At 45.3% G+C, this 14123-nt stretch overlaps 1 protein-coding gene across 5 annotated transcripts in view; it reads left to right on the forward strand.

Annotated features, from left to right (window-relative positions):
• Nucleotides 1-14123, forward strand: part of WASF2 (WASP family member 2) — a 33773-nt gene that overhangs the window by 4822 nt on the left and 14828 nt on the right. The window contains exons 1-2 of one of the 5 annotated variants that reach the window (XM_062594099.1): nucleotides 11824-12015; nucleotides 12318-12471. In XM_062594099.1, coding sequence (XP_062450083.1) covers nucleotides 12342-12471 — 130 coding nt within the window. In that variant the 5' untranslated portion in view covers nucleotides 11824-12015; nucleotides 12318-12341. The other 4 variants (XM_062594098.1, XM_062594097.1, XM_062594096.1 and 1 more) reach the window with 4 other exon arrangements.

Raw genomic sequence — 14123 nt, forward strand, 5'->3', positions numbered from 1 at the left:
AAACGTGGAGGATAGTCTGTTTGTCTTCTGATGCTGAAGTATTTCTGATGTAGCCTTAGTGGTTTTGTGTGATCAAAGTTGAGTTTTCCTTTGCAATTCTGTGTGGCATCTCTTTCTAGCTGTGCTCTTGCTCCCACAAATGGAGTCAGTGGTGACCTGTTCTAGTCCTCTGAGGAGTTCTGCGTAGTCTTCTCCTGTAAAGCAATATCCTTGGACATGTGCGTGGGAGAAGTGGTGATCTAAAGGATGCTGTGATGTAAAGAGAAGAAGATGGAACATGCTTATGAAGCAAGAACACTTAGCATTTGTGCTTTAAGGCTTTAATTTTTGCATGGGAGACTGCTGCTGTGCTATCAATTTGGAGGTGCTGCTCTGAGATCACTAGTGACCTGTTGTTTTAAAGGTTTTGATTCTTCTGTATTACTGTTGGAATAGTAGAGAATGGGCAAAGAGCTTTCCACTAAAAATAATTTTTTCTTACTGTTGCTGTAAATCAAATCTAAACCAGGAGTGTTTTTTTGTTTTTTTTTTTTCCTCTGTTGAAAAGTGTTTAGTAAGAGTTGAAGTCTTCTCTTATGTTGTGTGAGGTAGCTGGATAACCTTCTTCTCAGAAGGTGCTTATTTAATATGGATGGTAGTGCATTTATTTGAACATTCCCTTTATGAAGCAGAGACCTACTTCTTTCCACATCTGGAGCTGAGATTGATATCTCCTAGTTGTAAAGCACAGGACATAAAAAGGAAGTGTCTTTTCACATTATGTATGATAAATATTGGACTAGCTGGCCAAGATTTCATGGATGCTAGCAGTTTAGGTAAGTTCAGAAACTAAGGCAAATTCATGGAAGTGAAATCCGTAAAGGATGACTAAATAATATTGTTTGTTTCAAAGTGGCCTTAAGGTGTAGTTTGCTGCAAAGTGGAAAGGGGGAGAATTTTGCTCTATATTTGCCTTTTTCTTATGCTCTTTGTTTAAGCATCTGATATGTGTCTGCTGGTGGAGAGGATGCTGGTTTCACTGGAGGCTGGACAAACTAGCATGGCTATTCTTGGTTCCAGTCCTGTGGCTTAAGTTTTTCTCTTGCTTCGCTGCTGATGTTTCACATGATGTTACAGAGTCACCTAACTGTTTCGAATCTCCCATTTCTGCCCACTCATAAAACTTGGCTAATGATTCTGACCTTTTGTTTGTACAGCAAAAGGGATAGGATCAACAAAATACTGGAGCTTATTTACTATCATTACTGAAATGATGAGCAATGCCACTTTGCCATATTTCAAAGAGGCTTCTCTTATAAGATGCTGGGAATCCCTAGAGAGAAAAATAGAAAAATGTTTCAGATGGGAAAAAGAGGAGGGGGAATGTTCCTCAGATTCCAATCTTGCAAATATACTCTCCTGAAACACATGAGGTAATATCCCTAGCCGTCGCCCTTCCCCAGCTGCACTGTTTAAAATAGCCATTGAGAATCTTTACTCTTTCTGTAACGGCCGAACGGGCCGATGTTACTTACTGCATAGGAGTTCTGCGTAAATTGTTCACTGGCAGTAGAATTTTGCAAAGTGCTTTGACCTATTGTATTACCACTAATAAGATTGAATGTGGTTTTAATTTCTCATTTCCTCTTTCACTGTATGCCCTTTTCTACTTCTTAGAGTTCTGCTTCAAGTCTCCGTATAGCAGAAGTCTTTTCTGTTGCTCAGAGAATGAATGATGCTTTGCTTTCAGGCAGCTCTGCACTGGAGGGCTTTAAGTGGCATTCAGAGAAGGCTATCAGCCACAATATCTGATGTATTGGTGTAGCTGCAGTTCATTCATGGAGTGCAAAAAATGGGATATAATTGGGAGGGAGGGGGAACAGCAGCCCTGGTTGAATGGATGGGTGAAAGTTCCACGACCACCCCTTAGCCCAGCAAACAGTTGGTTGAGTGCTTGCCAGAGCGGAAGTGAGTTCCCTTTCAGGCACCCGGCTTTTGTGCACCATAAGAAAAAACTCGCGCTCTTACGGTTTTGGCCTTGCAGCTGCAAAAAAAAAAAAAAAAAAAAAAAAGGCGAGCAAACCGTGCACACACCCAGATCCTGTTCTTTCAATACCAACAGCTGCTGAGCCAATCCTTTGCTGGAGGAAGGCATATAGCTATAAACACAGCTTGTGTAAAACCTTTACCTTCTGTCTAGGGCAGCATGAAATAACTGGCCACTTCCCCTCTGGAGGCTAAATTAAAAACCCATGTAATTAACTTATACAAAATAGCCTTTTGGTTGCTATTGAGAATTCAATATTGTATCAAAGAGGTTACATCTAGGGTCTGGCTTCACATGAGAGGTGTCCATAAAGCAGCTTATTATGGACCTTGTGGTGAGCTTTGATAGAAAGACTTGCATCTTTAGCAACCCTAATACAGTCTAATCTCCTCTGCTGAAAAGATCAGTTAAATAAAGTGGTGGTTTCAGACACTCTGAAGTAGTTTTGGATGGTACAGAGCTTGGAGCTTGCACTGCAGATTACATAAGGTGAGATCACAGCTGGGCTCAGAACATGCAAAATGGAAACAACTGCAGTTAAGAAAGATTATTTCTCTGAGTGTCCCAAGGAGATTACACAGGCATCTGCCACCAAATCCAGACTGAAACTTGACCCTGCTCCCTCAAACCAGGGGGCCTGATTGAAGCAGTGAGGCCCTGCTGGAGTCTGCTTGGAAGATTGTTTGGTCCTGTTGGCTGGACGGATGGAGAAAGTGAGTCCGAGAACTGTGACTGAGCAAAACCAGAGGGCTGCTCCTTGCAGCTTCCTGTAGCTCTGCCGGCAAATCCCAAATGGCAGCCTGGGATTGTGCGCTGTGCCCATACGCTGCACAGATGGCTTGTGCATGCACAGCAACCAGAACTGGCGTTACCGCACAGGTGAGGCTGCCGCACTGGGCAGCTCTGTGCCTGTGCTGCGGCCACTTCACCAAAATAATTGGCTAATCCTAAAAATGGGGCAGGTTGCTTTACCCTTTCCCGGCCCCTGATTCCTTTCTCTGCTGTCAGACAGGACAGACCATAGTGGTAGGAAGGGAGAACATGCTTGGAAAACACAGGATTTGTGGTTGCCTCAGGTACTCACGGGCTGGGGGGTTTGGCTGTCCTGCCAGCTTTGTAACGGTACCCAATACTGCCCTTCTTCCGTCTCGCTTGACTCAGGAGAGCCAGGAAACACGTTAGGGGTTTTAATGTGACATCTTGTGTGGTTTTTTCATAGTAGGAAACCCATGTGTTATTTTGACTTTATTAAGACATTGTTCATAAACCATTTGAATTTAGATGCTTAAGGCTGTTCCTTTGTTTTTGTGACAGAAATCCCAGCAGATATAACACTTCTGAAAATATCAGGGAGTCGGTGTCTTTTTTTTTCCTCATGTCAAAGGTTAACTTAAAAATATTAATGCTGCGAAGATTCATTTAAGATACTAAAACTGTTCAGGCAAGAATACATGTACATATTGTAATTACTTCCTTTTTCTTACAATTAAAGTAATTGGATTATATTTAATGAGCTATTTACATTTAATAATTAAGAAAAGACTTATCTTTCCAGTATTCCCAAGTGCAGCAGAAGGGTGGGGGCACTCAGTGCTGTGATATAATTATCTAGGCGTGAGCTGAAACCGAAAGAGCAGTTGAGCTGTATAGAAAACAGTTGGAACTGGTTTGTTCCTACTCTTTCGTTAATCAAAACAGTTTAGTGTGTGTTAAAGGAGGGGAGACTGGGCTTAGTTGCAAATGAGAGAGTTTATCTGCTGAAGAGGAAGGTTAAAATACGTTCAGGCTTCAGGAAGATGTCATTTAGAAAAAAAACACACCCTCTTTTTTCTGTATTAATTGCAAAGCATTGCCCTAGAATGAAAATATGCTGATGTATTGTGAGAGTTGTGCTTTGCACTGAATGTTTTGTTAAGAGCTAACAGGCATAAGCCTTTCCTCTTGCTAGAGGAGGCTGGTGTGAAGGAGAGGAAGAAAACACACTATCCTCATTAGCTGCAATTCAGCTTGGGAATGAGCGATTCAGCGGTGTTTGCTTTAGCAGCCGTGCACCATTTGCAGAAGTTGGCCTGTAGTTCTGTGCAGGCATCCTCACTGCGATGTCGTGAGGCTTGGATACCAACAGCAGTTGAAAATGAAGCTGTTAGGAATAATGGTGCTTGTGTTGTCACCTGAATTGCCTGTTTCCCAGTCAACACCTTTTCAGTGTATTCAGTGCTGTTAGAATGTGCTAAGCTTAAAGGTTTTGGAAATTAAATCTGATTTTATCCAGAACTTGTTTTGCCTGGATTGGGACAGAAATGAAGAGTCTTCTTTGCCAGTGAATGCTTCCCACCCTTGCCCTCTAAGGACTCGCTTCAGGTGCCAGAGTGGCTGTCCCCTTTAGCAGAGCTCTGTCTCTTGGGTTGCTGTGGCTGCTGAACCTGGTGGTTGTTACTGCTTCGGGGACTCTTGCGCCCCAGGAACATACGATTGAGACTGACTGATTTAGTGTAAATCATTGAATAACCTTTGGACAGTGGTTCAGCCTCAGGCCAAGTGTAGCTGGAGATCTGCTGATACCTGTCTCAGTGACCAGGCCTCTCCCCACATACCAGATAAATATTTGAGAAACTAAAGTGAGATTTCTGTAGTAGTCTAAAGCTACTTGTTGAGGCTTACGATTTTATTCTGTATTGTCACTGACCTTGTATCCTTGCCAAAATTATTCATAGGTTTAACAGAAGATGTTCTGCTCCCTTTGCACCTCCTGTTTCCTAGGAAGCAACAACGCCAGAGCTCTTCTAGTGCCGAGGGAGTCCTTCCTGTCTCTCTCCTGATGTATATTCTCATGGCAAAGACCTTGAAACCTTTCTGTTTCTGAGCTTTAATTCCTGTTTAATCAATAGTTCTGTATTCTGAGAATCAAATCTCTGTGACAGCTCACTCTAATTGAACTAAACTGCCTTTCTCTTGTCACATCTCTTCTAGAGTTTTATTTAAATGCATTTGTTCTGCCTGTATCTTAAGAAGTCAGGCATTGATAGGAACACCAGGTGACCCTCTTTGTTTAACATGTTTTTCAGCTAAACGAATGAAAACATTAATTAGGCATTGGTTTGTTTTTAGAGTGGAGAAAGTCTAGGTCAGACTGCTGGCCCTGCATTTACACTCCAACAGAAGCAAGATGATCTCTGTTCCCCTTTAGTGACCACCCCCTCCTTCCCCCATCCTCCCACTGCAGTTCGATTTCTGCCAGCAGCTTAGAGCTAGTCCCTCTCCGGGAGAGCAGGCTGGCGTCTATTCCAGCAAGATCATCTTCGGTAAAGATGATAAAAAAAAAAAAAAAAAAAAAAAAAAAAGTTTAAAAGGAAGAGCCAAATTTTCAGTCACACCTGTGCAATCCCCTTGAGGGCAGTAAATGATGATGATAATGCGTGAGCCAGGAAAAAAGAAAACAAAAACAAAAAAAATACAGCAAATGGATTTTTGAGTCTCTTCTGCATTTTTTAGAGATGGCAGACAAGAAAAAAGAGAGAGAGAGAGAAAAGAGTATTTTTTGCTCTGGGAACTGAGCAAGCTAGATGTTTGTTGGCTCAAGGACTCCACAGTGCATTGTACAACGCTTCATTTTTTTCTGTGAGATCAGGGTTGACATTTCCTAGTGTCAGAACATAGCTGTGGAAATGTGCAGTGCTGCTCTTACCCCATGCTATTGCTGAAACACTTCTTTCGCAATGCTGGCAGATTGTATCTCTGAAGTTCTTGAGCTGGTGATTGAGGTGGAATATTAATATGCAGAGGGTTTTATTGCGATCAGCTAACTCTGCTGGCCCTGAAGGCCCTGTGCTTTTAACAGATCCTGCTTCAGGAAAGCTTTTGTGTGGCAGTGGGTAAGGGGGCAGCCCGGGTTTTCCATTCTTTACGCCTGGTAAGCGATGGTGGGCAACATTTTCCCCTGCGCATGGGGATTTACCCGTGCAACCCCCCCGAGGTTTATGGGGAGAACAGACCTCTGTGAAAGGAAGTAGCCCTGCAGCTGCCCTTCACTGCTGACTCTTGCTCAGCTGCTGGCAGGCTGGGCTGTTAATGACAGATGAGCCTGTGACGCGTTTTTGGGAATGAATACTTGTTACAGCTGGCGGAATGGAAGAGTTTGTGGCATCACATGGCAGTTTGCTCTATAATTTCGCTCCCTATTGCTCAGATGCAGCACTGATTGCTAGGTCTCTCTCTGAGTATGTAACTGTAGCATTTCTGATTGCTGCATCCCACTTCTCTGTGGCTGCATTGTGAGCTTGGATATAGCCCTGAGCACTCAGCAGAGCCTTCTGCCGATTTTTTTTTCCAGTTCTCTGTGTGTGTGTGGCTGCTGCTTCCCTTTCTGCTAGTCTTTTGGGGTTACATAAAAGCTGGTCTCTTTCTGGCCATTACAGCTACATGGGGGAGTAGTTACTGCTGTGAGAAGCTTGAAATTTGAAGCAGAGTTGTCATAGACATTAGAAAGAACAGTCAGTCTGCGTTGGCAAGCTACTGAGTTAAGTCTCATTTCATACTGATGGGAATTTCAGATCTGATTATCTCCTTCCTCCCTCATTCCCAAACCTGCTGGTGTGTCTAATCCCCCGATGGGTACTCCTAAAGGCTGCTCTCCAAGGCGCTTAGCTGAAGGCCAGATCTTCTTGAGTATGTTGCTTGTTTGTGTCCAGCCAGAGGATTTTGTAACTATTGGTGAGGGCAGGGTGATTGGTCACCATGATGTACTTGGAAATAAAGCTTAATTTCCCCCCACTGCACCCCCCCCCAATGTGGTCTGTCCTCCTTAGGTGCTTTGTGCTGCACCAGACATCATGACAGATGATATCACTGCTGGGGTCCAGATTTATTTGCAGATGGTCCCTGATCTAAGAGGTTATGTGTCACATTGAGTGGGGAATTACCCAGGTGACTCCCACTAATGCTATGCTAGTTGGTCAAATATCAGTGAGAAGAACCTTGCCAGATCGCTCTGTCAAACTCAGCTGTTATTTACAGCTCTTTGTGTGCATCGCATACACGCATCTCACCTTGTACTCCTGCCTGCCTTCTCTGCTGCATGATATTGACTGTGCTATCTGCCTGCCATACAAAAAAAGGATGGTTCCTCTCTTGCTGTGTTACTGCTGTTCTCTGCTCTTCTCCCAAACTGCTTGTTAAGGAGTATTTGGTCCGAGTTGCTGTTTTCAGTTGACAGAACTTGTGTTGGAAAGCAAATACTGAGTCCTAAAATGTCCCTGTATTGCCTGTGAATACTTGTAATCAAAGGCTCTCTCCTTTATTGTTCATAACAATTGTTCAATTTTACTGTGCCAGCCCTATTTATTAAAAATAGTCAATAAGACACAGCTTTGTTTAAGGGATTTATAGACTGGCAGCTCTTGTTTGAAGCAAACCAATTGTGCTTGATTTCAATCCAGAACTTGGATTCCTGCGCGATCCACTATGGTAGAGCTCGTGGAGAGAGCAGTTGATGGCTCGCTGATCAGAAATCTTAGTAGCAGCAAGCTCCTCTTAAATTTAGCTTGTGCTCTTCTCTAAGTGATGGGTTAGGAAAAGCAAGAACCACAAGCTGCATTCTGCTTTTGCTAGCCTGCATTTCACCATACCTTGTTCCCTAGCACCCCGAGAGTATTTCCAGAAATAATTGTCAAAGTCAGAACCCACTTGAAAACTGGCGAGAAAGACGCTTAAGATGAGAATTTGTTGTGGAGGGAGTAGGGTGTCAGATAGGCAGCCGTGCAAAGAAAGGCTAGGCACAAATCTGGCTTTCCTGGGCAAACATGAGGCGTTTGAGACTACTGTGTGTTAAACGAGCAAGCAAAGCATTTGATCTGAAGGTTGATATGGAGCAAAAAAGAGCCCAATGAATCCTGGAAATGATATGCCAGTTGTGGCTGGAAGATCGCTAGGAATCTAGGAGCGGTGATCTAAGCTTCCAAGGCTTTTGTTATGCTCAGCAGACTGTTTTGGGGAATGGCACGGGGCTGTGGAACAGGCCAACAGGCCAGCACTAAGCAGTGCCTGCATAAGCGTTTCAGGAGAGGGGGAAAGTATGAGGAATGTTGGCAATGCCCAGCTGGAGGTGGGGCAGCTTACAGCTGTAGGGAGGTAAGCGGAAAGGAGCTCTGGGGCGAAGCTGGCCTTTTCAAATAGTTTGACTTTTAGTCACTGCCGTTGTAATAGGGCTTGGAGCTTTGATTCAAGCCATGACTTGGAGACTTCAGAAGAAATCCTTGCCCTGAGCAGGTAAGGAAGTTCTGATTCAAGTGAAAGAGAAAATAATTTGTTACCCCCTTCCCCACCCCTCCACCCCCAAAAAAAGGCTTTGCTTCCCTTTTTTTAAGGTGTGAAGCAGGACACTTGGGAAAGATGAGTATTTTGAATGTGAATTGGTGCAATGGTGTCTGCAGACTTGGCACCCGGGCAGCGTTGGCGTCGGTGCGTTTCCCGGAGGCTTTCTCCACTGTGGTGTTCTGCAACCAGCAGAGATCACTTAACTTGCTTTTTCACATAACGAGTGCTGTGTTCCAGTTTGCCTTTCCTTTTTCCTATATTCATTAGAAATCTGCTGCAGACAGTCTTGTTTCTCACTGATAGTTTCCTTTAACGTACCTGATCTCCCCTCGGGTTACAGTGGGAATGGTGCAGGTGTTCTGTGCCCATGGACTGCTGTTCTTGCAGCTTTTTTATAAGCGCTATATGTACCCCAAATTCTAGTATACAAAAAAATGCAATCTTCAGTGTTAATAAACAAGTAGAGATGCTTATATTTGCCAAAAAGATAAGATTTTTTGGCCTTGCTATTAATTTAACTTAGTTTGGAATGGTAGGATTTAGTTATAATGTACAGTCTGCAATAGTTACATGACACTGACTAATGCCTGATGACCAGTCTGGCTCGTCAGGGTGGAAAATTGCTGCGCTGTCATGCCCTGACAACTGAAAGTAAAGTGGTTCTGTATGGCCCTTACTTAGTGGTAGCATGTTGTCAATCAGTTTCTTAATGACTCTTTAAAAGAATAAGAGCCAGGGCCTCCTGAAAAGCTTTTTTAGGCCAGTCTCTTCCTAGTTTCATTTACTGTTTCTCCGTCCCCATCCCAACCCCCAAGTGTTTGTCTTGGGCTCTCTGCAGCACTTTGCTTCCTCTTTCTCTCTCTGCTCTCATGCCTCATCTCCACTACATTTTATCGTCTTCCCCTGCCGACTGCCGCTTTCAAAATACACCACTTATTTTTCCAATCCTGACTATTAATCTTTGTCCCACCTACTCATGAGGCATGATGGTTTTAAAGGAGCCCATTAGCTGTTATCTCTATACCTACCCATCAAAGACTGATGCGGAAGAGGGAGAGGTCTAACAGGGCAGTTTTTTCTTGTGGGGGGGCCTTGACTTCTTTCTGCTAATGTCGACACTAGGCTCTGCTTGTAGGTCCCAAATTTCCTCTCTGTCTGGTTCCGTTGTAAAAATGTCCTTCCATTCAGGATAGAGAAAACCTTTCTTTAAAATGCTCCTCATCCCAGAGACTGCTGGCTACTGCGAGAGCAGAAGGAGGATTGTCCATAGCCTGTCCTACCCTCCCCGCCTTGCCTCTCGTGCTCTGCTGGGTGAATCTCATCTCTTAGTTTCACTGCTGCTCGCCAGCTTGTGACCGGGGCGAGGAGTAACGAGAGGGCAGCGGAGCTCTCCGGGCGGCGGCGGGAAGGAGCGGTGCCGCCGTCCTCGCCGCGAAGAGGCCTGGCGTAACAGTCACGAGGGTGAAACTCTTCTCCGTTCTGCAGTGGAGTGTGGCAGCCTGCACGGGAAGGGTGGGGGTGGCTGCCACGGTGAGCCAGGCTATAAAGGGAGTGTTTTTTCTTAGCCCTTATCTCTGCTGGCTGTCTTGCACCGGTGCAAATCCTTACCGTAGATGTGCTGTGCTAGTGTAAAAAGCAACTTTCACCACTACTCTGTGCTTCTAGATTCAGAATGTGCTTTGAAAGCAAACACTTAGGGGTGGGGAGGGGACATGGGTGCCGACAGCATACTCTGAGCTGATGTTTGTCACAGATATTTGGGGCACTCTTCCATTTTCTGCCCCTCATTCTCCCCATACTTCCAAAGATTAGTGATACCTGCTTCTTATCCTGATATGACCTGGCATAGCTGTCAACTTTGGGGGGGCTTGTTTGGTTTTTTATTTTTCCCTCTGTCTTTGTGTGCCCACTTGCATCTCTTTCCCCCTATATTTAGACTTCTTTTTTTCTCCTCTTTCTGTTTTTCTTCTGACCGTCCTGCACCTTGGATGGTTTCCAGCTGGTCTTGGTGGATGGGCTGTCCACCAGTGGCTCTGCAGATCCCAGCCACATGTGCTCTCCTGGCTGAGCCCCGGGGACGTGCTGGAGAGAAGCTGGATGCAGGCAGCCTGCAAATGCTGCCTTGTTTATGAGAGCTGCTTGTTGGTGCAGACTGCAGTCTGGGGGGAGCTGGGAAAGTTTGTCTTGCGTAAAGCGCCAGAGCCAACAAAAGATCAAAGGAGTTTGGCTGTAAGCGGTGAAACGTGGGGTATTTAGAAGTCAGGGCCAGAATCTTTCCTTAGTTCACCTTTCTCTTTAAATATCCCCACAGTTACTGATGGCTGCTGCAGTGCTGGAACACAGTGAAGTCCAGCATGGTCTTCAGTCCTCAGATAATCTCTGCTTTTCTCTCTTTGCATGCAGATCCTCCTGCTCCCCCCTTTGGCAGGGTTTACTGACTTTGGGGGCCCCTTGCACAGGAACAAACACACAAAATGCCTCGCTTCGAGGCGATGTAAAATGGCAACCTGCATCTGTTTGTCTGGAAGATATCCTTGCACGCAGTGCACTGTGGATCTTGAACTCCTCTGCCTTAATGGGTCAAATTTAGCAATTCAAAATCTGGCTTCTGAGGTAATTAGGAGGGATAATGCCCACTTCTTCCTCTTACCACCCTGATAGAAAAGCATCCAGGAAGGACTCCTGGACCTCAAAGATAAGCTGCCAGCTGCCACAGAGACTATCAAAGGGTGGCTCAAAGTCAAGAGCAAACAGCTGATTTTTTATGGTTCTTGGTTTTTTGCTGTTGGTGACAGGAAGCCATGTTCCCCAAGCTGTTAGCTTCCTGTTTTATTTTTACACCCAGCCTGAGCAGATCAGCATGCCTATCACATGGGAGCTGGCTGCTTCTGTTGGGTTGTTCCTTAGCTGACCTAGAAAAGTGATTCTTTCCCCTTCTAAATTAATCAAGAAGTTGGGATGTATTTGCTTTCACTTAGTTTTAAAGATTTCAGGCATGCATCATACTCCTTGTCCTGAGCTCTGTTTACCCAAGTTTCCTTCTCTTGCTTGGAGGCGGACGAGCAAAGAGAGAACTGTTTGTTGCTTCAATATTTCGGCATGTTAGCAAAGGAGATTTTTGTTAGTTTGAGGCATTGACTTGCGTGTGAAGGCATTTTCCTTCTAAAGCATAACTTCTGGACACTTATTTTTTTTGGCTTTGGGGGGTCTTTTTTTTTCTTAATAAGAAAGAACTGGAAGCTTGTTCCGACTGTTGTACAATCAACCTTGATTTCTTTCTGAGCGTGCTCTAGTCCAGCATCCTGATTAGAGCTCCCACAACGTTAACGTGCTGTAATGTGAAAACAATGGCGCGGTGTGAACCTCAGCCCCTGGGGATTTTCCAAGGGAAGAGGGGTGCAGCCTGCAGGATAAGGAACAGTCACCAGAAAGTTTCCTGGTCAGCTGCGAGCACTTCCTGTTGTTTCAGGAGAGCCTTTTCTGTCTGTGCTGCTAGGGAGGAGGGAGGCAATGTGCTTTGGAAGAGGCTTTTTTTTTTTCCTTCTGTTTTCATTCTCTTGGCTTAAGAAAAACCTATTAATTACAAGCTAAATATTTTGAAGAAGAGCTTGTAAGACTCGCCTAAGACACTGCGCCTGGCTGTGGAAGGAAGGAGACCGCTCAGGGGCGGTAAATGGGTAGGAAGGGAACAACGGCTGCGGTAATGCCAGCAGCACCTCGCTTGTGGGCTGAATGTGTAGTTTTCCATCTCTGCCTCTACACCTGAGCTGGTGGGTCTTTTCTGTTACCACAAGTAATAGAACAGCAGGATCTTTATTTCTGAAGAACCAGTTTTATAAGGGTGGGGAGGGGGAAAGAAGGCTTATAAATAAAGCCATTTGAGAGCAGGAAAAACGAACACCATGGCTCTGGTGTGCCTGGAATTTGCGGTTGAGTAATCCTTTCCTGTTTCTTTTTTGGGTTGTTTTTCATCTTTCAGAACAGTGCCTGAAGCAGGTCCACCATGCCGTTAGTAACGAGGAACATTGAGCCAAGGCACCTGTGCCGTCAGACGTTGCCTAGCGTTCGAAGCGAGCTGGAATGCATGACCAACATCACCCTGGCAAATGTCATTCGACAGCTGGGCAGCCTGAGTGAGTACCATGGCGAGCCTGCGCGTTGCCCTCAGGAGTCGCTAGAGCTCTTTATTTAGCTCCCTTTCTACTCTTGTGTTCCTATTTCTCCCCCATCTGCCTTCCCTGGGTAATGCTAAAATCTTTTCCTAAAGAAATCTGATGCTAATTTCATATCCCTGGTCCCACTGCCTTCCCGTCTAAAAGAAAATGGGGAGGGGGCGTGTGTATATGTGTTTGTGAGTGCGTGTGTGAAAGGCTGCAGCAAAACTGCAGATGGAAGGATGGAGCACAACTCGGGCTTGTAAAATGGGAGGCTCTCGGAGCAGCCAGTATCTTGTGTCAGAGAATGTGGCTGTAATTGCATGCGCTATTAAATGGAGCTCAACTGTGTTGAATCTACCGTGTGGCAGCAGTCTTATTTTTAATGAAAGGTAATTAAAGCACACTTGCAGAAGCCAGCCTGTTTGCCCATGCTGTTTGTTGTCTCATAAGACCCAATGTCCCCTGTTCGAACAAAGTATTGCCTCTGGGGCTTGGGGGGTTTTGGACTGCTCGTTCAAGCAGCAGCAGCACAAACTGTAACTGTGCCTAGCTCAGCTCTCCAGGGGGCTGACCAGTAGCCTTATAAGGGCCAGAGGGAAAATGGGGCCTACGTGCCATAAGAAAAATAAAGAGTTAATTGTGGTCTCTCAGGAATGACTCCTCGCTCTGTTGAAATGCTCTGGATTCTGATTAGCCACCTTTGCCCTTGAAGCAAGACTAGCAAATACTTCGATAATCAGATTAATGCATGGTTTAGCTTCTCTCTAGTGTCTGTGAGCCTTCTGCTTGCTCTGCAAAGTAGGCCCCTTGTCTTCTGGTGTGGTATGTGCGTGGCTGAGAAAGCTTGGGTACAGTCTCTTTCCCTGTGTTTATTGCCAGTAGGTATCGCGTTCTGTTTGGTTGTAGAAATGTCACTGCACAGGCAAGACCAGTCTCTGCTCGCATTTGGCTGACCCTTGTTCCTAATTTGGGAGGTTTTGTATCTAAGATGGTTGTGGAGTGTAAGTAAAATCCATCTTGTGCGTGTGAGATGAGGAGGAGGAAGGCAGTAAAGCTGTGCAGTTCTCTGCTGCAGAGAAAGCTAATCTTAGTCCAAAGGCATGCAGCAGGTTAGTGTGACAGAGCCCCGGTACGATCCCTCAGGTTTAGACCTTCTTTGTGCAGCTCAGATATTCAAAGCTACTCTGCTTCTACCTCATGAGAGAGTGAAGCGCTGGAAGCCAAATTGCAGCCTGGTTCCTTTATCAGGAAGGTGCCGAGGGATCCCCGCTCTGGGATGAGGGGAGGTGCGTGCTGCCGGACCAATCGCAGATACCTCTAGGAGAGTGCTGGAGGGGGAAACTTGGGAGAGCTGGATCTTACTGACACTGGCGTGCATCGCTGTGTAAGAGGGGAGTGAGGTGGGTGGGGAGGAAATGCTGAGCATTGTCCCTTATCCACTTCCCTAGGGTCAGTCATATTTTAAATGAAACAGGATTTAGGCTGACTAGGATGAAACACGCCTCCAAATGACCACACTCTTGTGTCCTCTCTTCTCCCCCCACCCTCATCTTGTCGCTGCTACTTTGGAAAAGAAATCCATTCCTTCCTCACACACTGAATATTACAGGAATGTAAAGCAGGTTCAG

This window comes from Rhea pennata, chromosome 23 (assembly GCF_028389875.1).
Source record: "Rhea pennata isolate bPtePen1 chromosome 23, bPtePen1.pri, whole genome shotgun sequence".
Taxonomy (NCBI): Eukaryota; Metazoa; Chordata; class Aves; order Rheiformes; family Rheidae; genus Rhea; species Rhea pennata.